At 35.6% G+C, this 26,574-nt stretch overlaps 1 protein-coding gene across 3 annotated transcripts in view; it reads left to right on the plus strand.

Annotated features, from left to right (window-relative positions):
* RAB6A (RAB6A, member RAS oncogene family) overlaps window positions 1–26,574 on the plus strand; it is a 95,460-nt gene that overhangs the window by 27,011 nt on the left and 41,875 nt on the right. For all 3 annotated transcript variants that reach the window (XM_077113624.1, XM_077113623.1, XM_077113625.1), the window contains exon 2: window positions 20,646–20,704. In XM_077113624.1, the coding sequence (XP_076969739.1) occupies window positions 20,646–20,704 (59 nt within the window). The remainder of the gene's footprint in view (window positions 1–20,645; window positions 20,705–26,574) is intronic.

Below are 26,574 nucleotides of genomic sequence, written 5' to 3' on the forward strand. Positions count from 1 at the left end.
CTTAAACAACAAGTGGGTCAAAGAAGAAATTGCAAGAGAAATTAGTAAATACCTAGAGGCGAATGAAAATGAAGACACAACATATCAAAACTTATGGGAAGCAGCAAAGGCAGTGCTAAGAGGGAAATTTATTGCCATAAATGCCTTTATCAGAAAAGAAGAAAAGGCAAAAATGCAGGAATTAACTGTCCACTTGGAAGAACTGGAGAAAGAACAGCAAACTAATCCCAAAGCAAGCAAAAGGAAAGAAATAACAAAGATCAGAGCAGAAATAAATGAAATTGAAAACATGAAAACAATAGAGAAAATCAATAAGACCAGAAGTTGGTCTCGATTCCTTCCTTTCTTGGTTAGTTTTTTACGAAGGCAGGTTCTTCGAATGTATGATATGGGGTTCTATGAGAAAATCAATAAGATTGCTGGGCCCTTAGCAAAATTGACAAAAAGAAGGAGAGGTTGCAAATAAATAAGATCAGAAATGGAAGAGGAGACATAACTACTGACCTCATAGATATAAAGGAGGTAATAACAGGATACTATGAATAACTTTACACTAATAAATACAACAATTTAGATGAAATGGACGGGTTCCTGGAAAGACATGAACAACCAACTTTGACTCAAGAAGAACTAGATGACCTCAACAAACGAATCACAAGTAAAGAGATTGAATTAGTCATGCAAAAGCTCCCTAAAAAGAAAAGTCCAGGACCAGACGGCTTCACATGTGAATTCTATCAAACATTCCAGAAAGAATTAGTACCAAATCTCCTCAAACTCTTCAACATAATCGAAGTGGAGGGAAAACTACCTAATTCATTCTATGAAGCCAACATCACCCTCATACCAAAACCAGGCAAAGATATTACAAAAAAAGAAAACTACAGACCAATCTCTCTAATGAATACAGATGCAAAAATCCTCAATAAAATTCTAGCAAATCGTATCCAACAACACATTAAAAAAATTATACATCATGACCAAGTAGGATTCATCCCAGGTATGCAAGGATGGTTCAACATAAGAAAATCAATTAATGTAATACACCACATCAACAAATCAAAGCAGAAAAATCACATGATCATCTCAATTGATGCAGAGAAGGCATTTGACAAGATTCAACATCCTTTCCTGTTGAAAACACTTCAAAAGATAGGAATACAAGGGAACTTCCTTAAAATGATAGAGGGAATATATGAAAAACCCACAGCTAATATCATCCTCAATGGGGAAAAATTGAAAACTTTCCCCCTAAGATCAGGAATAAGACAAGGATGTCCACTATCACCACTATTATTCAACATTGTGTTGGAAGTTCTAGCCAGAGCAATTAGACAAGAAAAAGAAATACAAGGCATCAAAACTGGAAAGGAAGAAGTAAAACTATCACTGTTTGCAGACGATATGATACTATACGTAGAAAACCCGGAAAAATCCTCAACAAAAATACTAGAGCTAATAAATGAGTACAGCAAAGTAACAGGCTACAAGAACAACATTCAAAAATCTGTAGCTTTTCTATACACTAGTAATGAACAAGCTGAGGGGGAAATCAAGAAATGAATCCCATTTACAATCGCAACTAAAAGAATAAAATTCCTAGGAATAAATTTAACCAAAGAGACAAAAAACCTATATAAAGAAAACTACAAAAAACTGCTAAAAGAAATCACAGAAGACCTAAATAGATGGAAGGGCATACCGTGTTCATGGATTGGAAGACTAAATATAGTTAAGATGTCAATCCTACCTAAATTGATTTACAGATTCAATGCAATACCAATCAAAATCCCAACAACTTATTTTTCAGAAATAGAAAAACCAATCAGCAAATTTATCTGGAAGGGCAGGGTGCCCTGAATTGCTAAAAACATCTTGAGGAAAAAAAACGAAGCTGGAGGTCTCGCGCTGCCTGACTTTAAGGCATATTATGAAGCCACAGTGGTCAAAACAGCATGGTATTGGCATAAAGATAGATATATCGACCAATGGAATCGAATAGAGTGCTCAGATATAGACCCTCTCATCTATGGACATCTGATCTTTGATAAGGCAGTCAAGCCAACTCACCTGGGACAGAGCAGTCTCTTCAATAAATGGTGCCTAGAGAACTGGATATCCATATGTAAAAGAATGAAAGAAGACCCATCTCTCACACCCTATACAAAAGTTAACTCAAAATGGATCAAAGATCTAAACATTACGTCTAAGACCATAAAACAGTTAGAGGAAAATGTTGGGAGATATCTTATGGATCTTACAACTGGAGGCGGTTTTATGGACCTTAAACCTAAAGCAAGAGCACTGAAGAAGGAAATAAATAAATGGGAACTCCTCAAAATTAAACACTTTTGTGCATCAAAGAACTTCATCAAGAAAGTAGAAAGACAGCCTTCACAATGGGAGACAATATTTGGAAATGATATATCAGATAAAGGTCTAGTATCCAGAATTTATAAAGAGATTGTTCATCTCAACAACAAAAAGACAGCCAACCCAATTACAAAATGGGAAAAAGACTTGAACAGACACCTCTCAGAAGAGGAAATACGGATGGCCAAGAGGCACATGAAGAGATGCTCAATGTCCCTGGCCATTAGAGAAATGCAAATCAAAACCACAATGAGATATCATCTCACACCCACAAGAATGGCCATTATCAACAAAACAGAAAATGACAAGTGCTGGAGAGGATGCGGAGAAAGAGGCACACTTATCCACTGTTGGTGGGAATGTCAAAGGGTGCAACCACTGTGGAAGGCAGTTTGGCGGTTCCTCAAAAAGCTGAATATAGAACTGCCATACGACCCAGCAATACCATTGCTAGGTATCTACTCAAAGGACTTAAGGGCAAAGACACAAACGGACATTTGCACACCAATGTTTATAGCAGCATTATTTACAATTGCAAAGAGATGGAAACAGCCAAAATCTCCATCAACAGAAGAGTGGCTAAACAAACTGTGGTATATACATACGATGGAATATTATGCAGCTTTAAGACAAGATAAACTTATGAACCATGTAATAACATGGATGGACCTAGAGAATATTATGCTGAGTGAATCCAGCCAAAAACTAAAGGACAAATACTGTATGGTCCCACTGATGTGAACGGACATTCGAGAATAAACTTGAAATATGTCATTGGTAACAGAGTTCAGCAGGAGTTAGAAACAGGGTAAGACAATGGGTAATTGAAGCTGAAGGGATACAGACTGTGCAACAGGACTAGATACAAAAACTCAAAAATGGACAGCACAATAATACCTAATTGTAAAGTAATCATGTTAAAACACTGAATGAAGCTGCATCTGAGCTATAGGTTTTTGTTTTGTTTTGTTTCGTTTTGTTTTGATTTTACTATTATTACTTTTATTTTTTTCTCTATATTAACATTCTATATCTTTTTCGGTTATGTTGCTAGTTCTTCTAAACCAATGCAAATGTACTAAGAAATGATGATCATGCATCTATGTGATGATGTTAAGAATTAATGATTGCATGTGTAGAATGGTATGATCTCTAAATGTTGGGTTAATTTCTTTTTTTCCATTAATTAAAAAAAAAAAAAAGAGAAGGGATAATTGGAGATGAAGGGATACAGACTGTACAACGGGACTGGATATAAAAACTCAGAAATGGACAGCACAATACTACCCAATTGTAATGCAATTATGTTAAAACACTGAATGAAGCTGCATGTGAGGTATAGGTTTTTTGTTTTTGTTTTTTTTTCTTTTTTTTCTTTCTATTATTGTTTTAATTCTTATTCTGTTGTCTTTTTATTTCTTTTTCTAAATCGATGCAAATGTACTAAGAAATGATGAATATGCAACTATGTGATGTTATTAAGAATTACTGATTGTACATGTAGATTGGAATGATTTCTAATTGTTTTGTTAATTCTTTTTTTAATTAATAAAAAAAAAAACTGCTAAAAGAAATCACAGAAGACTTAAATAGATGGAAGGGCATAACGTGTTCATGGATTGGAAGACTAAATATAGTTAAGATGTCAATCCTACCTAAACTGATCTACAGATTCAATGCAATACCAATCAAAATCCCAACAACTTATTTTTCAGAATTAGAAAAACCAATAAGCAAATTTATCTGGAAGGGCAGGGTGCCCCGAATTGCTAAAAACATCTTGAGGAAAAATACGAAGCTGGAGGTCTCGCAATGCCGGACTTTAAGACATATTATGAAGCCACAGTGGTCAAAACAGCATGGTATTGGCATAAAGATAGATATATCGACCAATGGAATCGAATAGAGTGCTCAGATATAGACCCTCTCATCTATGGACATCTGATCTTTGATAAGGCAGTCAAGCCAACTCACCTGGGACAGAACAGTCTCTTCAATAAATGGTGCCTAGAGAACTGGATATCCATATGTAAAAGAATGAAAGAAGACCCATATCTCACACCTTATACAAAAGTTAACTCAAAATGTATCAAAGATCTAAACATTAGGTCTAAGACCATAAAACAGTTAGAGGAAAATGTAGGGAGATATCTTATGAATCTTACAACTGGAAGCGGTTTTATGGACCTTAAACCTAAAACAAGAGCACTGAAGAAAGAAATAAATAAATGGGAACTCCTCAAAATTAAACACTTTTGTGCATCAAAGAGCTTCATCAAGAAAGTAGAAAGACAGCCTACACAATGGGAGATAATATTTGGAAATGACATATCAGATAAAGGTCTAGTATCCAGAATTTATAAAGAGATTGTTCAACTCAACAACAAAAAGGCAGCCAACCCAATTACAAAATGGGAAAAAGACTTGAACAGACACCTACCAGAAGAGGAAATACAAATGGCCAAGAGGCACATGAAGAGATGCTCAATGTCCCTGGCCATTAGAGAAATGCAAATCAAAACCACAATGAGATATCATCTCACACCCACCAGAATGGACATTATCAACAAAACAGAAAATGACAAGTGCTGGAGAGGATGCGGAGAAAGAGGCACACTTATCCACTGTTGGTGGGAATGTCAAATGGTGCAACCACTGTGGAAGGCAGTTGGGCGGTTCCTCAAAAAGCTGAATATAGAACTGCCATACGACCCAGCAATACCATTGCTAGGTATCTACTCAAAGGACTTAAGGGCAAAGACACAAGCGGACATTTGCCACCAATATTTATAGCAGCGTTATTTACAATTGCAAAGAGATGGAAACAGCCAAAATGTCCATCAACAGACGGGTGGCTAAACAAACTGTGGTATATACATACGATGGAATATTATGCAGCTTTAAGACAACATAAACTTATGAAACATGTAATAACATGGATGGACCTAGAGAATATTATGCTGAGTGAGTCCAGCCAAAAACTGAAGGACAAATACTGTATGGTCCCACTGATGTGAACGGACATTCAAGAATAAACTTGAAATATGTCATTGGTAACAGAGTCCAGCAGGAGGCAGAAACAGGGTAAGACAATGGGTAATTGAAGCTGAAGGGATACAGACTGTGCAACAGGACTAGATACAGAAACTCAAAAATGGACAGCACAATAATACCTAATTGTAAAGTAATCATGTTAAAACATGAATGAAGCTGCATCTGAGCTATAGGGTTTTTTTTGTTTGTTTGTTTTCTACTATTATTACTACTTTTATTTCTTTTCTCTATATTAACATTTTATATCTTTTTCTGTTGTGTTGCTAGTTCCTCTAAACCGATGCAAATGTACTAAGAAATGATGATCATGCATCTATGTGATGATGTTAAGAATTACTGAGTGCATATGTACAATGGAATGATTTCTAAATGTTGTGTTAATTTCTTTTTTTTTTCTTTCCGTTAATAAAAAAAAAAAAAAAGCTCTGTAGTCATTCGGTCATCTTCAGGAATTAAGCCTTCAAAATAAAGTTTCATTGGCTGAGATATTTCAAACAGAGTCAAGAGGTTATCCTGGTGCCTTATATGGATATCCCTTTTTAGTTTATGGTGTATTAGAGTGGCTGGAGGAAAGTCCCTGAAAGAGTTGCGCTGTGTTCCAGTAGCCTTGATTCTTGAAGATGATTGTATAACGATATAGCTTATACAGTATGACCCTGTGATTATGAAAACCTGTGTCTGATGATCCTTTTATCCAGGGTATGGACAGATGAGTGAAAAACTATGGATAATAAATAAATGATGGGGGAGTTAGGGGTGAAATAAATTGAGTAGATGGGAATACTCATGGTCAGTGAGAGGACAGGGTATGAGATGTAGAATTTTTTTCTTTTTGATTTTTTCCCAGAGTGATGCAAATGTTCTAAAAATAATCATGGTGATAAATATACAATTGTGATGATATTGTGAGCCGTTGATTGTACACAGCATATATGTGTGAAGATTTGTCAATAAAAATATTTAAAAAAAAAAAATCCAGGCTGTTGCATTACAGTTCAGTTTCAGGTATTTCCCTCTAGCTACTCCAATACACCAAAAAACTGAAAAGGGAAATCTATATACTGCATAAGAATAACCTCCAAATGACCTCAACTCTATTTGAGATTTCTCAGCTTTGTTTTGTTTCATTTCTCTTCCCCCTTTTGGTCAAGAAGTCTTTCTTAAGCCCATGATGTCTGGGCCAGGCTTATCCCCAGAAATCATGGCCCATGTAGGGAGAAGGGCAGTGAGTTTACCTGCAGACTTAAACATTCTTTAAAAAAGACTATTGTTCCTATATCATCTTCTACTTAAGAGAAAAATCAATTCATTGTCATTAATAATCTCACAGACTACTTTTGTCTAGAAACTTGAGAATACATAAAAAAACATTTTTTTCTCAGCTATCATAGGATCAAAAGTGCCATTTAGTGGCAAAAAGACACCTTAACACATGAATACTTCATCTTGATAATAAAAAATCAGAAGGAATTATATGAATTGTAAAGTACTTTAATTCATGTACAGTCATTAAAACCCATTGAGTGGTTCAAGTATGATAATATGAGGGCAGGCAATTAAAGGCCCAAATACTCGAAAAATGAAGACATGAAAATTAAGATTGAAAACTGGGTTTCTCCAAATTATCATTTTCATGATTAGGTATCAGGATCCTAATATAGAAGATATGCAGTTACTATATATAGGTGCCCCAGAAGATAAGGAAGCTTCAGAAAATACAGAAAGTGTCAAGATCCATAGTTTGTTTCATCTTGAATGCTTTTCTCACTTGTTTCAATTCATTCTTACTAAGTCTTTAACCCAAGCAAACTTTCTTGGGTCCTTTGGAATCAGAAAAACAGTATCTTCAACTTGTACTTGACCTTGCCTTTCTTTTTTTTTTTTTTTTATTAATTAAAAAAAGAATTAACAAAACAATTAGAAATCATTCCAATCTACATGTACAATCAGTAATTCTTGATAACATCACATGGTTGCATATTCATCATTTCTTAGTACATTTGCATCGGTTTAGAAAAGAAAGAAAAAGACAACAGAATAAGAATTAAAACAATAATAGAAAGAAAAAAACCAAAAAGCCTATACCTCACATGTAGCTTCATTCAGTGTTTTAACATAATTGCATTACAATTGGGTAGTATTGTGCTGTACATTTCTGAATTTTTATATCCAGTCCCGTTGTACAGTCTGTATCCCTTCAGCTCCAATTACCCGTTCTCTCTTTTTTTTTTTTTAATTAATGGAAAAAAAGAAATTAACCCAACATTTAGAGATCATACCATTCTACATATGCAATCAGTAATTCTTAACATCATCACATAGATGCATGATCATCATTTCTTAGTACATTTGCATTGGTTTAGAAGAACTAGCAACATAACCGAAAAAGATATAGAATGTTAATATAGAGAAAAAAAATAAAAGTAATAATAGTAAAATCAAAACAAAACAAAACAAAACAAAACAAAAACCTATAGCTCAGATGCAGCTTCATTCAGTGTTTTAACAAGATTACTTTACAATTAGGTATTATTGTGCTGTCCATTTTTGAGTTTTTGTATCTAGTCCTGTTACACCGTCTGTATCCCTTCAACTCCAATTGCCCATTATCTTACCCTGTTTCTGCCTCCTGCTGGACTCTGTTACCAATGACATATTCCAAATTTATTCTCGAATGTCTGCTCACATCAGTGGGACCATACAGTATTTGTCCTTTAGTTTTTGGCTAGACTCACTCAGCATAATGTTCTCTAGGTCCATCCGTGTTATTACATGCTTCATAAGTTTATCCTGTCTTAAAGCTGCATAATATTCCATCGTATGTATATACCACAGTTTGTTTAGCCACTCTTCTGTTGATGGAGATTTCGGCTGTTTCCATCTCTTTGCAATTGTAAATAACGCTGCTATAAACATTGGTGTGCAAATGTCCGTTTGTGTCTTTGCCCTTAAGTCCTTTGAGTAGATTCCCAGCAATGGTATTGCTGGGTCGTATGGCAATTCTATATTCAGCTTTTTGAGGAACCGCCAAACTGCCTTCCACAGTGGTTGCACCATTTGACATTCCCACCAACAGTGGATAAGTGTGCCTCTTTCTCCGCATCCTCTTCAGCACTTGTCATTTTCTGTTTTGTTGATAATGTCCATTCTGGTGGGTGTGAGATGATATCTCATTGTGGTTTTGATTTGCATTTCTCTAATGGCCAGGGACATTGAGCATCTCTTCATGTGCCTTTTGGCCATTTGTATTTCCTCTTCTGATAGGTGTCTGTTCAAGTCTTTTTCCCATTTTGTAATTGGGTTGGCTGTCTTTTTGTTGTTGAGATGAACAATCTCTTTATAAATTCTGGATACTAGACCTTTATCTGATATATCATTTCCAAATATTGTCTCCCATTGTGTAGGCTGTCTTTCTACTTTCTTGATGAAGTTCTTTGATGCACAAAAATGTTTAATTTTGAGGAGCTCCCATTTATTTATTTCCTTCTTCAGTGTTCTTGCTTTAGGTTTAAGGTCCATAAAACCGCCTCCAGTTGTAAGATCCATAAGATGTCTCCCAACATTTTCCTCTATCTGTTTTATGGTCTTAGACCTAATGTTTAGATCTTTGATCCATTTTGAGTTAACTTTTGTATAGGGTGTGAGAGATGGGTCTTCTTTCATTGTTTTGCATATGGATATCCAGTTCTCTAGGCACCATTTATTGAAGAGACTGCTCTGTCCCAGGTGAGTTGGCTTGACTGCCTTATCAAAGATCAAATGTCCATAGATGAGAGGGTCTATATCTGAGCACTCTATTCGATTCCATTGGTCGATATATCTATCTTTATGCCAATACCATGCTGTTTTGACCACTGTGGCTTCATAATATGCCTTAAAGTCCGGCATTGCGAGACCTCCAGCTTCGTTTTTTTTCCTCAAGATGTTTTTAGCAATTCGGGGCACCCTGCCCTTCCAGATAAATTTGCTTATTGGTTTTTCTATTTCTGAAAAATAAGTTGTTGGGATTTTGATTGGTATTGCATTGAATCTGTAAATCAATTTAGGTAGGATTGACATCTTAACTATATTTAGTCTTCCAATCCATGAACACGGTATGCCCTTCCATCTATTTAGGTCTTCTGTGATTTCTTTTAGCAGTTTTTTGTAGTTTTCTTTATATAGGTTTTTTTTGACCTTGCCTTTCAATTGACATTGCCTTGTGAGTCAATAATGAATTCTATAACAAGGTGTGCCATTTTGAAACTGTTGTATACCCTAGAAAAGGCATGTTCTTTAACTCTGATTCAATATTGTTGGGCGGGATCTTTTTGGTTAACCAGACAACTTTGGTTAAGTTGTCCATGGAGATGTGACCCACATTTGTTGTGGGACCTTTTGACTAAGATGATTTTCATGGAGATACGTCTCCACCCATTCAAGATGGGTTGCTATTTGGAGTCCCTTAAGAGTGAACCATTTTGGAAAAAGCTTCAGAGCCACACGGAGACATTTGGAGATGCAGAAAGAAAACACCCCTGTGGAAGCTGAAACCAAAAGCCAAAGGACCAGCAGGTGCCAGCCACATGCCTTCCCAGCTGACAGAGGTGTTCCAGAGCCATCAGCTTTTTTTTTTTTTTTGCATGGGCAGGCACCGGGAATCGAACCCAGGTCCCTGGCATGGCAGGCGAGAACTCTGCCACTGAGCAATGTGGCCTGCCCCCATCGGCCTTTTTGAGTCAAGCTGTTTGTCCCTGAATGCCTTAGTTTGAACATTTTTGTGGCCTTAGAACTGTAAACTTAGTAAGTTCCCTTTATGAAAGCTATCCCATTTCTGATATATTGCATTTCCAGCAGCATTAACAAACTAAAACACAAGGTCTTCAAGAATATCCACTGACTCAATATAAGGATTCTGGTCATCCCCAAATCCATTTATCATACACCATAATTCTTTAGAAAAAAAGTCTCTTTACCCTGTCCACCTTCTGCACCTTCTCCAGTTTCTTCATTTTCTTCCTCATCTGCCATCCCACCAGCCAGCCTCCATCTTTGTTGTTTTTATTGTTAGCTTCTGGCCTTCAAGACAAACTCTGTCACAATACTAGCTGGATACAAGTTTAAGGAACAGACACCTCTGTTCCTGTGTTATCACTGAGTTTAAATCCCAGCAATAACACATTAAAATATCAGAATGTCCAGGTTTCAATGAAAGGTTACAAAGCATAAAATAAAAGAAAGGGAAGCGATGGTCAAGGCCAAGGAGAAACTTAAAACGTTAGAACCCATCAAAGAGAAGGACCAGACCTGCTACTGTGGTCTTTTGCTCTTCTTGATTCCTTTTCATAATTTCTTTTTCTCTGTTGATTCTCTTTGTGCTCATTACATTGTTTTTCGTATTTCCTTTAGTTCTGTGTCCGTGTTTTCCTTTATCTCTTTGAATGCATCTTAGGACCACTTTGTTAAAATCTTTGTCTGAAATGTCCCAGGTGTTTATCCTTAATGATATGTGGTTTCTAAGATTGATTTTCCTAAGATTAATCAGTACCTTTACTCTTATGGACAGTGTAAGGACCTTAGACCTCTTTAACTTTACTTAGCACTCTTCCTTTTGGTTACTGCTTTTATGTATTTGAATTTTTAGTGGGTCTGTGAGTAAACCCCACAAGACATTATGATGGTTTGAAACAGTGATTATTTAGAGTCCCCCTCATCTGTTAATAAGAATTTGTAAACATGACAGAAATATTCATTTTAATTTACGCATATCGTTTCCTTATTTATTTTTTTTCCCCATACCTCATTTTATTCCTGCTAGGATCATACACTTTAGGATTTAGAATTTTCTATAGTTCAGGTGTGCTGCAGGTGAACTCATTTTTTTGTAAGGAAAATTTTTTATTGAAGTTATAGCATATGCAAAAAAGTGAACAGATCATAAATTACAGCTAAAATCTAGTCATATGAATTTTGAGTATTCCCATCTTTATGAAAGTCACTTCTTTTACAAATATATAAATTTGACCTTTTGGTTTTATACTTCAATTTTCTTGAGCTTGTTTGTAAGGATGTTCCTAAGACCTACATCCACTTTCATTTTTCCAATAAGACAAGACTGTTGAGAGCTAGACCACAATTGACTAGGACCACATTGACTAGGCTAATGAATGCTGTCTACTTAGTGAAGTTTCTTTCATTGATTTATTTGTTGGATGCCAGGCATGGTTCTAGACACTGTTGCTGTTGCAGTGAACAAGATAGATAAGGGTCCTGATCTGAAGCTCACATTTTCGTTTGGGAGTGGTTCACCAGTAAGTAAATACATGAGCAAGATAATTTTAGATAGTGATATATGTTTCTAACCATATTACCAGTTTTTCTTATTTTTCACCATAGAAAAAGTGGGTCATGCTTTTTCTTCCTTTAAACTTCTACACATATACTTAAGTTTATGAATAAAGCTGATGCTGGTAAAGTGAGTCTTTGCTAGTACTCATTTTGAGCTCTTCACTGGGTGTTGTTTTTGAAGGTAGAGATTATTTTTGACTCATGCTTCTATCCTTATGATAACAACCATAAGTTTGTGTTGACGTTGTCGTAAGAATAAACTAAAAGTCCTGCTGCTATCTAAAATACTTACAGAAACATGATCTTAGCACAAAACTAATTTTCAAATGTAAGTTGGTTTTTCTTCTTTCATGCAGAACCTTGTAAGCTCATGCTATAACCAGGAAAGAAAAGTTCCACAAAATGAGATTACATGAACCAAACGAGGTTATTTCCCAAGTGCATGGCATGGCTGGAGAATATTTAATAGCCTTTTATGATTGTCACATTAAGTTTATGTTTGATAAGGGTAGGAAGTATAAAGGTATAGGGTAGGAGGTATTAGGCCCTAATTTGTTTGTAAATGTTCTTGAATACTAAAGATTTTTTACTTTATTGTATGTATACTAGGGGTCCCTGGAATGATTTTATTTTTCTTTAAAATTTCTTATTTTTAAGTAGTTCAAACTCATAGGATAATTGTAAAAATAATACAATTTGATACAAAAAATTCCAGCATACCTGAAATTCCCTCAGATACTCGTTTTATCAATTTTAACATTTTGCCACATTTGCCATATCATTCTATCTGTCCATCTGTTTATCCCATCTCTTTAGCCACCTGTTGTTCTTTTTCTATTTAACAATCTATTTTCTAAACATTTGATGGTAGATTGTATACATCATATTCGTTGCACACTTATTCTTCCATGTACATTTCCAAAGAACAAGGATATTCATTTACTAATCACTTTAAATGCTAATATCAAGTTCAAGAAATTTAGCATTGATTTAAAGCGTATAGTCCAGTTTTTCATATGTCCCAATAATATCCTTTTGAGCTTTTTCTCTCCCTTTTTAAATCCTGTCCAGGTTCATATATTGCATTTAATTGTCATTGTGCAGTTGCTTTTTTTTTTTATTGCAGAAACATATATACAACATAAACTTTTCTGTCTTAACTGGTCCAAAGTATACCATTCAGTGAGATTAATTACATTCACAATATTATAATATCCTCACCACCATCCATTACTAAATCTTTCCCATCTCATCAAGCAGAAACCCTACAACCATTATCATTAACTCCCCATTCTCCCTACCCCCCCCCACGGTAACCTGTAGTCTACTTTTTATCTCTGAGTCAACATATTCTCTGATATTTTCCCATAAATCTAACATAATAAATCTAAAATAATCTCATTTGGTTTGATTCCAACTTAACTTTAATAATATGCAGAAACTGTGTTCCTATACCCCTCTGTAAGAGTCTCCACCTTTATTTAGTTCTTGTTACAAATTACATGTTTATACATTGAGTCCAAAACTATTGGATTTATCATTGCATTCTATGCATTTGCATTTCAGAGCCTGTGAAGTAAAAAGTAGAGTTAAAAACCAAAAATATAATAGTACTGGCATTTGTCTTTATCCATGTTGTTACCCTCACCAGAGACCTTTATTTCATATGGCTTTGATTTATAGTCTTATGTCCTTTCCTTTCAACCTGCAGACTCTGTTTAGCATCTCCAGTAGAACTAGAGTAATGGTGACAATTCCATTCTTTTTTGTTTATCTGGAAATGTCTTAATCTCCAGTATTTGGGGGGGAGGGGTGAGAATGTTACTTGTATTTTATTATATCAATACAATGATATTATATCAGTCTAATGATTTGGCAATCAGCTCATTTATTAAACCCTACCTCTGTATAACTCCATTATCACCTTTGATCTTTCTCCTAGTCTTTAGGAGTATTTGGGAAATACTTCTAAATTTCCCAAATTTCCCATGAAGAATTCTACCTTTTTCATGATGAAAGGGGCTGTCAGTAATATGGTGTGGTGGTAGGTTCAGGTGTCAGCTTGGCCAGGTGAAGGTGCCTAGTTCTGTTGCTGTGGACATGAACCAATGGCATGTGACGCTCATCTGTTGCTGATTACATCTGCAGTAGGCTGGGGATGTCTGCTGCAATGAAATGATGTTTTATTTAATTGGCTAGATGCTTACATGAGAGAGCTCAAAGGAGCACAGCCCAAGCAACTCAGCATACTTCATCTTAGCACTTGCTGCAGCTCAGCCCAGGCCTTTGAAGATGCAGGAAGGAAGCACCCTGGGGAAAGGTGTTGGAACCCAGAAGCCTGTAGAGAAGGCCATCAGATATCACCCTGTGTCTTCCCATGTAAGAGAGAACTTCAGATGAAAGTTAGCTGTCTTTCCTCTGAAGAACTATACGTTGTTAACTAAATGAATTCCCTTTTATTAAAAGCCAATCCATCTGTGGTGTGTTGCATTCTGGCAGCTTTGGCAAACTAGAACATAGGGATGGGCGATGGAACTAGTTGATGTTCTGGAGAGGCCGGCTCCTCTGGGTTTCAGCACTTACCTTGTCCTGGCACCCATGTGGAGGTTGTAGGTTTCTGGAAAATTACTGTAATGCATGGAACCCTTGAATAATCTTTTTTATACCCCAGTATTCTTTAGGATTGGCAGGAATGGTTTTGGTTGGGGTTTGGCCAGTTATGACAATGCCTAACAAGCTTGTGTAAGAGTGACCTCCAGAGTAGCCTCTCAACTCTATTTGAACTGTCTCAGTCACTAATACCTTATTTGTTATACTTCTTTGCCCTCATTTGGTCAGGATGGCATTGTTGTTTCCATGGTGCCAGGGCTGGATTCATCCCTGGGACTCATCTCCCACACTGCCAGGAAGACTTTCACCCCTGGATGTCATGTCCCATGTAAGTGGTTTCACTTACAGAATTGGACTTAGAGTTCACATATGAGCAACCAAAGGATTCCTCTGAAAGTAACTCTTATACATACCTATAGGTTGGCTAAGCTTCTTGCTACATACATAAACTTTATAAGATCAAGGGCTTGGCCTGTTGATCTGGGTGTTCCTAATGTTTGAACAATTACAGGGTTTCCCCAGTGGTAAAGTTTAATAGTTCTATTTGTTTATTTTTTATCCCTATTTTTTAAATCATCTGTCCATTCCCTGGATAAAAGGGTCATCAGACACAATGGTTTCACAATCACACAGTCATATTGTAAAAGTTATATTTTTATACAGTCGTCTTTAAGAATCAAGGTTACTGGAACACAATTCAACATTTTCAGGTACTCCCCCCCCCCCCAGCCATTCCTATACACCATAAACTAAAAAGGGATATCTATATAATGCATAAGAATAACCTCCAGGATAATCTCGCAACTCTGTTTGAAATCTCTCAGCCACTGAAACTTTATTTTGTCTCATTTATCTCTTTTCCCTTTTGATCAAGAAGGTTTTCTCATTCCCATGATGCTGGGTCCTGGCTCATCCCAGGAGTTCTGTCCCACGTTGCCAGGGAAATTGTACACCCTTGGGAATCATGTCTTATGCAGGGGTAGGGCAGTGAGTTCACCTGCTTAATTGGCTTAGAGAGAGGCCATATCTGAGCAAGAAAATTATTTTAAGTAGGAGTAATTTTAAGTAGACTTAGCCTATCTTTTGCAGGAATAAGTTGTATAGGGACAAATCCCATGATTGAAGGCTTGGCCTGTTAATTTGGTTGTCCTCACAGCTTGCAAGACTATTAGAAATTCTCCAAATGGGAAGGTTGAATGTTTCCTCCTTTCTCCCCAGTCTCCCAATGGGGCTTTCTACATGTTTGTTGTCTTGTGCATGTGGACCTAGGAATTCTCCACAAATATGAATATCCCTTATTTAAGAAGCAGCATTTCCTCATGGTCCTAGGCATTGTACTGTAGCCCACAGTCAGCAAACCTCTGCCCCTGACAGCTGTGACTTGATTGTTCTACCTCAGCTTCCTCTAGGGAGAGTTTGTGTGGTGCATTATATACACAGGAGAAGTTTTGGGGCAATGAGTCATAAGTATCCTGGTTCAACCCTTCAGACTGCCATCACCAGATTGGGTTTGACATACATGCTACCAATATGAGCACGAGAGTTATTCTGCTCCTTCTGGTACCAGGACCACAGATCCACATTGGGAATGGGACAGCTTTGTGCAGAATCAGTGAAGGGATAAAGTACGGGTCATAAAGGGAGCCTGGTGATCTAACCAAAATTAATTTTAAGACATTTCATAACCTCCAGAAGAAACCACGTATCACTTAGCTGTCACCATCTAATTCCACCACCCCACCTATCTCCAAGAAAGCACTAATCTACTTTCTGACTGTATAGATTTGCCTATTTCATATAAATGGAAATAAAATATGTAGCCTTTTGTGACTTCTTCCTGACAGTTCACCTTCATTTTTGAATGGTAATACCATGGGATATAGGATTTGAGGGATGAAATGTTTTTCTTTCAGCAGTTGAAGAATATAATTCCATTTCTTCTTTTCTCATTTTCTCTGCAGAGTAGATAGTGAAAATTTATATCCACTCTGTCTTCCATTTCCTTCTCCTTCTCTACCACCATTTATAATGTGTTCACTGCCTTTTTTCAAGGTTTTCTCTTTACTTTTGGATTTTAACAGTTTGCGAAGGTGTGATTTTCTTTGTATTCATACTGCTTGAAGTTCATTGAATTTCTTGGTTTATAAATACTTATCTTTCACCCGTTTTAGGAGGTTTTTCGCTGTTATTCCTATAAGTAGTTCTTTTTCCCCATTGTCTTCACGTTTATCCTTTTGGAATTTCACTTATATATGTATTAAATTACTTGATATTGTACTACAAATAACTGAAGCTCTGTTCAATTTTCCTTCAACCTTTTCTTTCTTCGCTCTTCAAATCGATAATTTCTGTTGATATATAATTCAGCTTCACTGATCCTTTCTTCTGCCATCATCAGTTTGGTGTTGAATCTAAACAGTTTTTTTCTTCCCAGTATTGTATTGATCTAGAGTTTACGTTTGATTCTCTTCTTTCATTTCTATTCCCCTTCTGTTCATTTCTTATGCATATATCATTCTGTAAATCTTAGAACATATTTTTATTAGCTGCTATAAATTCTTTTTGGTTATTACAACATTTGCATCATGTTGGAGCCTGTTTTTGACTGCTTTTTTTCCCTTGAGAATGAATTATATTTTTCTGTTTCTTTACCTGTCTCATAATTTTCTATTGGATACTAGACATTATGAATAATATGTAGAGAGATCTGCATTTTGTTTGTCCTAAGAGTGATTTTTGTCATAGAAAGTAGTTAAATTGGCTTGATTTGAACTCAAAACTCCCGTGTTGGACAGCAGCTAAAATCTCTGCCCAATTCTCGCACTCTTCGGCGGTTTGTTTGTTTGTTTCCCCCACTAGGAACCCTGTAATCTCCCCCACCTTGTCTGTTTAGGTAGGTTAGGGGTCAGCCAAGGATTTTTTTTTTCGTGGGCAGGCACTGGAAATTGAACCCCGGTCTCCAGCATGGCAGGCAAGAACTCTGCCTGCTGAGCCGCCGTGACCCGCCCTCAGCCAAGGATTTTTAACATGTTTTTAAATGTAGATATTGTGGTTCACTGTCTTTGCCCCTTCCTCTCTTCCAGGATCCTCCCTGTCCCCAATATTTCTCTTTGGTGAGTCCTGAACTTTGGCCTCTGACGTCTCAAGCCAGTTAGGTAGTGGGCTTCTGCTGCCAGCAGTGGGTAGTATATTAGACAAAAAGTTACACACCGGCACATCTTACTTTTCAATGTATATTATGGTCTATGATTAGGTTCTTCAAAACCTGGGGGCTGAGATAAGTAGTACAATGTAGCTTTCTGCCATTATAGCCATGCTATGTCTTTTTTTAATAGCAAAAAGCAGTAAATTAGAAGAATATGATCTATGTTTAGAAATGGAATGAATCATGATTTTGCAGATTAACCTTGGGCAATTTACTCAACTTCTGAGTTTATTACCTTTTCTTGAAAAGCAGAAGTAAATTTCTTGTCTTGTAGAGTTAATATTATAATTGTTCTATAAAATGCTTAACATAGTATCTGACACAAACATACACACACAAAATGATAGTTTTAAGTTTTTTGCCTTGTCAACATAGAGGTAAAACTTATACCTGTAGTCTTCAGAAACCATGAACACTTAAAATGTGACCTATTTCGCCAGGGCTGCTATGATAAAATACCACAGACTGATTGGCCAAAACAACCAGTGACTCAGTTTGGAGGCTAAAAATACAAAATCAAGGTATTGGCAGACCATTCCTTCTCTGAAGTCTGTAGTGTTCTGGTGGTACATTGCTGGCAAGCAATCTCTGTCTCTGTCACATAGCAATTTCTTTTTTTGTCTATGCCTTGGCTTATACTTCTTTTCTTGTAAGGACTCAAGTCATATCAGATTAAAGCCCACACTGATTTAATTTGGCCTCATCTTACTAGCATCTTCAAAGATTCTATTTACAAATGAATTCACACCCAAAGAATCAGTGGTTAGGACTTGAACATGTTTTTGTGGAGAACATGATTCAATTTACCACAGTGTGTAATCCTGGTATTTAACAGAAATCGTTCTTATCATACATCTAAACTATAAACTATAGTATTTGTTTTTTAGTGTAGGTTTTATAGTGAAATCACTTATTTAAAAATAAGACTTACTTTGAATATACCTAGATATTTTTATTTACCTTTTGAAGAAGTTTTGGGTTTCAATTCAATAAATTTTTGTTGTTTGCTTGTATATATGCCAAGCATTGTGAAACATATTTGATGATACGGAATAAACAAGAAATATGTGTCCTCTATTTTATGAAGCTTTTAGTATAGCAGGAAAGACAAACCTTAAGCAAATAAGTACAAGTTGGGGTACCATTTTATAGGAGATTTTGGAGTGAGCAAGAGCATTAAATTTACGAAGCCTCCATATTGAAGGATCGTATTAAAAATGTTTACAATCCTTTGAAAAACAGATTTTCAATAAGCTATTTTGTATTTCTTTATTATTATTTTATATGTTCCTTTGCTTTTTTCCATCACTATTTTTCCTCTCTGTGAAGTGCCTTTTATTCTCTTCCGAATTTTAGATTTATGTTTTATAGATTCAAGTAAGTGTTAAGTAATATAGCTTTTTCCTGATTTTACTGTGAATGGCTTTAGAGATTTTGCCTTTAAGCACATATCTGTTTATGTGCATAGAAATATTTTGGAAAAACATAACAGTTTTAGCATTCGTTATATATGGGTGGTAGGATATACATGATTTTCACTTTATTCTTATTCTTTTCTGTACTGCCTGCTTTACAAGGACCGTTTTGTTCTTTTATAATTTATTTAAAAATTGGTGCTAGTGAAGAAACATGGGTCTACTGATTCCTTTCTGAAGTCTTCTTTCTATTTATCAATTTACTTTTGACAAGTACCTAGGGGAACTAGCTCTCTTTTCTCTTCAACGTGCTGTTTTAGTCTCTCCAAAAAGACAGTTGTATGATTTTGTGGGATTCTTTTCTCTTTGACCCAGTTTTTATTTGGTTTGTGAAAAATGGGTAATGTAGAAGCCATGATTAGGTCTGTAATAAAAATTGAATAAAAAAAGTCAAAAGTTACTTTAATTCTTGCTAAAATATGAATGACCAGGTATTGTTTTATCCTCCCCAAAGTATTATATTTGGGGGAGCATTAGAGATGTTCCATTATCCATTTACTCTCTTTTTTTTTTTATTTTATTTTATTTTTATTTTTATTTATTTTTTTATTAATTAAAAAAAGAATTAACAAAACAATTAGAAATCATTCCAATCTACATGTACAATCAGTAATTCTTAATAACATCACATAGTTGCATATTCATCATTTCTTAGTACATTTGCATCGATTTAGAAAAAGAAATAAAAAGACAACAGAATAAGAATTAAAACAATAATAGAAAGAAAAAAAAACAAAAAAACAAAAACAAAAAACCTATACCTCACATGCAGCTTCATTCAGTGTTTTAACATAATTGCATTCCATTTACTTTCTAATTTATATAATTAATAGAATTTCACCCATTCTTTTAGCATAACTGAGTCTGTGCCAAGCTCTTGGGGAAAGAAGTGAATTAGATATGGTCATTTTCCTTGGAGAATGTGTACACTGGTTTAAAAAAAAAACTGCCAATATTCCACTGTCTTTGACCTAGTGGCACTTTTACATGGGTTAACCTAAAAATACCAATACAACATGGGGGTTGTCCTACCACAAAAGTGGAAAGATCTGATCCTGAGAGGAGTTTCAGACTTTCTTACTCTTAAATAGTGTAGTTCTTATAGCCCTTATATGTCTCTTAAGACTCTCTATCCTTTGTCTTTATACTCCAGGGATTTGCTGTTTGATTCACTGGATGAAGTGGTCCTAAGCCTCTGTTTGCTCCAAGGAGTAAATTAAAATTTTAATAAAATTTTGTCCAGGAGTATACTAAAATTTCTTCATAGATTAATAGCTCTTTTTCTTAGGGCCCAAGTAGGCATCTGCTTGGCCTTTTGTGAATTGTGAATGTCAGCATAATTGTTTTCCTCCCTCCTGTCTCTTCATTCTCCTCAATTCTTAACTAATAAAGTACTATTTATCTGTGCTCTTAATTTGAGAAATTATTGTCTGTTGTTAGAGCATATCCTGTCAACAAAATCTGAACCATATGGCTTTTACTTGTTGTTGTTAGAACTGTTGAAGATATTTCTAATTGAATTTAATTCTCTGTAGACGAATTTCTTGAGAACCCAATGAAATGTGTTCACTGAATGAATCCCTTTTTTCTTTTCTTTTCAGTTGGAAAGACATCCTTGATCACCAGATTCATGTATGACAGTTTTGATAACACCTATCAGGTATTTTGCTTTTGCCACCTTATATCTGTTTTTTGCTTCAAATATTATTCAAGGTATTTTCAAAAATTTATTTATTTACATGCAGTCATGGATGTAAAAGCACTATTTATAATCTGGAGATACGAGTAATATTGATATTCTTTCATGGAAATTTCTTCCAAGTCTAGGATTTGAATCCAGACTTGAAGTCAGGAATAGCTGAGGATTGAAATTAGAAGTCAATACCAGGAGGAAATTTGGAAAATTCATGCATGTGGAAATTAAACACACATTCCTAAATGATCAATGGATCAAAGAGGGTATCACAGAGGAAATTAGGAAATAATTTGAAATGAATGAGGAAAGTAAACAATATACCAAAACTTAAGGGATATAGATAAAGCAGTACTAGAGGGAAATTTATAGATATAAATATCTGTATTAAAAAAGAAGAAATACATTAAATTAATAACCTAACCTTCTGTCTTAAGAACTAGAAAAAGAACAGTAAACTAAACTCAAAGTAAGCAGAAGGAATTAACTAATACAGATGGAGCAGAAACATATGAAATAGAGAATAGAAGTCAATAGAGGAAGTCAACAAAATTAAAAGTTGCTTCTTTGGAAAGATCACTAAAATGACAAACCTCTAGTTAGACTAATCAAGAAAATAGGAGAAAGACTCGAATTACTAAAATCAGGAATGAAAAAGATGACTCATTACTGACCATATAGAAATAAAAAGAATTACAAGGGAATACTATGAAAAGTTGTATGCCAACAAATTAGGTAATCTAGATGAAATAGACAAATTCCAAGAAAGACAAGCTACTGAAACTGACTCAGGAAGAGACTCAAGAGAAAGTCAATGGATTTGAAGCTAAGAGAAAACCAGAATCCAGCATCAGCAAGGCAACGCTTTCTCCCCAAAGACTGTCGCCTTCTGGGGCTTGCTGCCAGCAATCCTTGGGTCCTTGACTTTTCTGTCAACAAACAGTGCCCTCTCCTTTCTCTTCTGTGTTCTATTGACTTCCAGCTTCTAGCATCTTGGATCTTTCTCTCACTATTACTGAATTTCTGCTGCTTATAAAGGTCTCAAGTAATCTGTATTAAGATCCAATCTAATTCGATTGGTCCACACCTTAAGTAAAAATAACAAACATCTTCAAGAGATCCTGTTTAGAGGGTTCACAGGAATCCAGATTAAGATTAAGAACATGTTTTTCTGGGGTACATAATTTACCACAGTAGATTAACAAGTAAAGGGATAGAATTCATAATCAGAAAACTTCTCGCAAAGAAAATCTCAGTCCCAGGTGGTTACACTGGTGAATTTTACCAGGCATTTAATGAAGAATCGATATGAATCCTTTATCCACTCTTCTAAAAGATGGAAGAGGGGGCAACACTTACCAATTAATTCTATAAAGTCCCTATTACCTTGATACCTCAACCAGATAATAACATCAAAAGGAAAAGAAACAGATCATATTCTTTATGCATATAGATGTAAAAGTCCTTCACAGAATACTAGGAAACTGATCCAGCAGCATGTAAAAAGGATCATACACAATGACAAAGTGGAATTTATCCCAGGATTGTAAGATTGAAAAATCAATGCAATAACACCGTATGAGTAAAGGACAAAACTATGATCATATTATTAGACACATAACAAACATCTGACAAAATCTAATACCTTTCAACATACTAGGAATTCAAGGGAACTTCCTAAACATGATAAGTGGCATCTATGAAAAACCCACAGCTACTTGGTATTGAATGACTGAAATCTTTCCTCTAAAATCCTGAAGAAGACAAGCATGTCTGCTCTCACCATGTCTTTTCAATCTTATACAAGAAATTCTAGCCAGGGCAATTAGGCAAGAAAAAGAAATATAAAAAAAGGCATCCAGATTAGAAATGAAGAAGTACTCATCTCTGTTTGCGAGTGAAATGATCTTTCATATAAAATTCTAAGGAATTTTCTAAAAGAAAATTCTAAAGAAAAACAATCACAGCTAATAAGAAATGAGTTCAGCAGAGTTGCAGGAAACAAGATCAAGATACAAAAATCAGTTGTATTCTATACATTAGCAGTGGACAGTCCAAAACTGAAATTAAGAAAACACTTCCATTATGATAACATCATAAAGAATGAAATATTCAGGAATAAATTTATCAAACTAAGTTCAAGATACTTATACTGAAAACTCTATGCATCATGTACTGAAAGTTACAAGATCATTGAAAGCCATTAAAGAAGACCTAAATGAATGGAAAAAAAATCTCATCTTAATGAATCAGAAGACTTAATATATAAGATGGCAATACTTCTCTAATTGGTATACAGATTCAATGCAACCTTCATAAACATTCTACCTCATTTCTTTGCAGAAATTGCTAAACTGATTTTAATATTAAATAGATATACAAAATAGTCAAAGGGACCCAAAATAGCCAAAAGAGATTTTAAAATGAAGAATGAAGTTGAAGGACTTAAAATTTCTGGTTTCAGAGCTTACTAAAGGGCTACAGTAATCAAGACTGTGTAATATTGAAATAAAGATAGGCATATAGGTCAGTGGTATAGAGTTAAGAGTCCAGTGGTAAACCTACACATGTATGACCAATTGATTTTTTGACAAGGGGTTGAAGCCAATTCAGTGGGGAAAGTATGTATGGGACAATTGGATAGTCACATACAAAAGAATAAAGTTCGATCCCTACCTCACACTATATACAATAATTAATAATTAACTCCATGGATCAGAAATTTAAACGTAGGTGAAAATTATAAAACTCTGAGGATAAAAAATGTGTAAATCTTTACAACTTTGGTTTAGGCACTGCATCATATACTTAAAAGAGTGAACGTTGTATATGAATTATATCTTGTTTTTAATTTTAATTTTTTGAAAGTCCATTTTATATGTACAAATATATAATTTTAACTAGGCAAAAGAGACTATCTAAGAGGCAAGGTTCTATTTTTAAAAAGTAGAATTTCAGTGAAGGCTTTTCTGAGATGACATTGTGCAAAGCTCTTCTGGTGATTTGAAGTTTCGAATCCCAGAAGGGGTCATATTCTTTTAATCCATTCCTGTGGGTGGTACCTTTTTGCTAGGTTATTTTGATTGAAATGTGACCCTGCCCATTCAAGGTGGGTTTTAATCCTTTTGCTGGAGTCCTTTACAAGAAGATAAAAGACAGAAAAAGCCCAGAGTTTAGAGAAATGCTCTGGAGAAGCTAAGAAAGGAGCTAAGAAATTAAACTCAGAGCAGAAGCCACTGATGTCAAAAGCTGAAAGCAATGAAACCCAGGAAAGAAGGGCTAGCAGACACTGATCATATGCCTTCCCATGTACAAAGGTGTCCCAGATACCAGCAGCCTTTCTTCCGAGAAGGTATCTGTGCTGATTTGAAATTGTTATGTGCCCCAGAAAAGCCATGTTTTCTTTATGAATCCAATCTTGTGGGGGCAGACCTATTGTTTGGGGTCGGGAGCAACCCGCTGGAAACTTTGGTTGGATTGTTTCCATGGAGATGTGACACACCTAGTTGTGGGTGTGACCTTTCGATTAGATTATTTCAACAGTGAGTGGCATGTCCCATTATGGATGGATATGACCTTTTGACTAGATGAATATGTAACTCTGCCCATCCAAGGTAGGTCTTGATTAGTTTACTGGAATTCTTTAAAAGGGGAGACATTTTGGAAAAAGCTCAGAGCCATCGGAGATGCAGATATTTGAAAATGCTTAGAGTGCCGACAGAGAACTGATAGAGACAGAGTCGTTTGGAGATGGAAAAAAAAAAAAAACACCACTGGAGAAGCCATTTGAAATGAAGAGCTGAGAGAGAAAGCTAGCAGACATTGCCATGTCCCTTCCCAGCTGACAGGGAAACCCTGAACATCATTGGCTCTTATTGAGTCTAGGTATTTTTTTCTGGATGCCTTAATTTAGACATTTTCATGGCTCTAGAACTATAAACTTGTAATTTAATAAATTCCTTTTATGAGTGCTATTCCATTTCTGGTATATTGTGTTCCAGCAGCATTTAGCAAACTAAAACAGTATTGTCCTATTGATGCTTTAATTTGAATATTTTCATGGCCTTAGAACTGTAATTTGTAAGTTAATAAATACCCATTGTAAAAGCCAACCCATTTTTTGTATATTGCATTTCCTCAGCTTTAGCAAACCAAAACTGATCTGACTAAAGAGAAGTAGCAAAATCTATGGAACCTTGATAAGAACTTCTAGAGTCTGTCATGTTTTACGCTAGCACTGCTGCTATTTTCCCCCACCTATCCCACAACTCCATGATATGATAGTTCTACCAATGCTGTGAGAATAGGACTTGACTGATTTGACATTGTCCAGAGACATTGAAACCAGTAGTGACTTCAGTGGTAAAGAATTGGAGGTCAGCATCACAGATTCCTGAGGATGTAGTCCTGAATGGATCAAGCCAGAGATCAACCAGAAATTTAACAGGGAGATCTGGGGAACCAGATAGCTATAGAGGGCCTTGATTAGCTCCTAGATAATCCCAGGAGGTCTGGAAATCTGTTCAAATGTTCAAGTTTTGTTTAGCGCAGATGATACAAAGAAGGCCTTAGCTGTCTTCTCATTCCTGACTGAATGTGAGGTCTTGCAAATACAAAGAGTAAAAGCTGGGCAGTCTTGTGAACTGTCAGCATGTTGGATGTGTTCTCCAAACCACCCACAGAACCAAACTTCTACAGACTTTTCCAGTATACTGAGAAATGTATACATGGTATAACTCATTTGCTGAGGCCAGTCTTAACTTTATAGTAAAGCCAGACAAGCTTATCATAAGGAAAGGAAATCCAGATCAATACTCCTCTTGAATATAAATGAAAAAATTCCTCAACAAAATATTAGCAAACTGAATCTAGCAATATTTTAAGAAGATCACATACCATGACCAAGTAGAATTTAACCCAGGAATGCAAGGTTGGTTTGACATCCAAAAATCAATTCTTATGATACACCGTATTAATAGAATAAAGTTTAAAAGCCACATGATTATCTCAATAGAAACAGAAAAACACTGACGAAATCTAACACAAATTTATCATAAAAAACTGTCAAGAAACAAGGAATAGAAACTTTCCCAACCTGTGAAAAACATACAGCCAACATTGTACTTAATGGTGAATGAATATTTTCCCCCTAAAGTCAGGAATGTACATTGGATTATATACCCCAATTTAGACATGTTCTTAATCCACATTCCTGTAGGTATGAGTCCATTGTAAATAGGATCTCTTAAAGGTGTTATTTTAAATTAAGTTGTGGTCCAACTGAATGAAGGAGGGTCTTAAGCCACATTATTAGAGAAAAGAACCAGAAGCCAGGGAGAAGACCACAAGCAGAAACCAGAAGTAAGCAGTGATCTGAAAGAGAAAGGAGAGCATATCACCATAAAACACGAGGCAGAAATGCAAGCCAAGTAACTGTAAGGATTATGGCAAGCCCACACCAAAATACTTCTGAACCTGGAAGGAAGCAAGCTTTCTAGCCTAGTATTTTCAAACTGTGAGCCAAGAAATGCCTTTATTTTACTCACCCATTGTGTGATATTTGTGATAGCAGCTCAGGTAAAGGATGTTCACCCTTGCCTTGTTTAGTCATCATTGTATTGAAGAGTTGAGTCAATCCAGTCAGGCAAGAAATTGAATTAAAAGGCCTCTAGATTGGAAAGGTAGAAGTAAAACTGTCTTCATTTTCAGATGTCATAGAAAATCCTATGGATTTTTTTTTTTTTTTTTTTTTTTACGTAGTCAGGCTCTGGAAATTGAACCTGGATCTCTAGCATGGCAGGGGAGAATTCTGCCACTGAGCCACATTGCCCACCCTC

This window comes from Tamandua tetradactyla, chromosome 8 (assembly GCF_023851605.1).
Source record: "Tamandua tetradactyla isolate mTamTet1 chromosome 8, mTamTet1.pri, whole genome shotgun sequence".
NCBI lineage: Eukaryota > Metazoa > Chordata > Mammalia > Pilosa > Myrmecophagidae > Tamandua > Tamandua tetradactyla.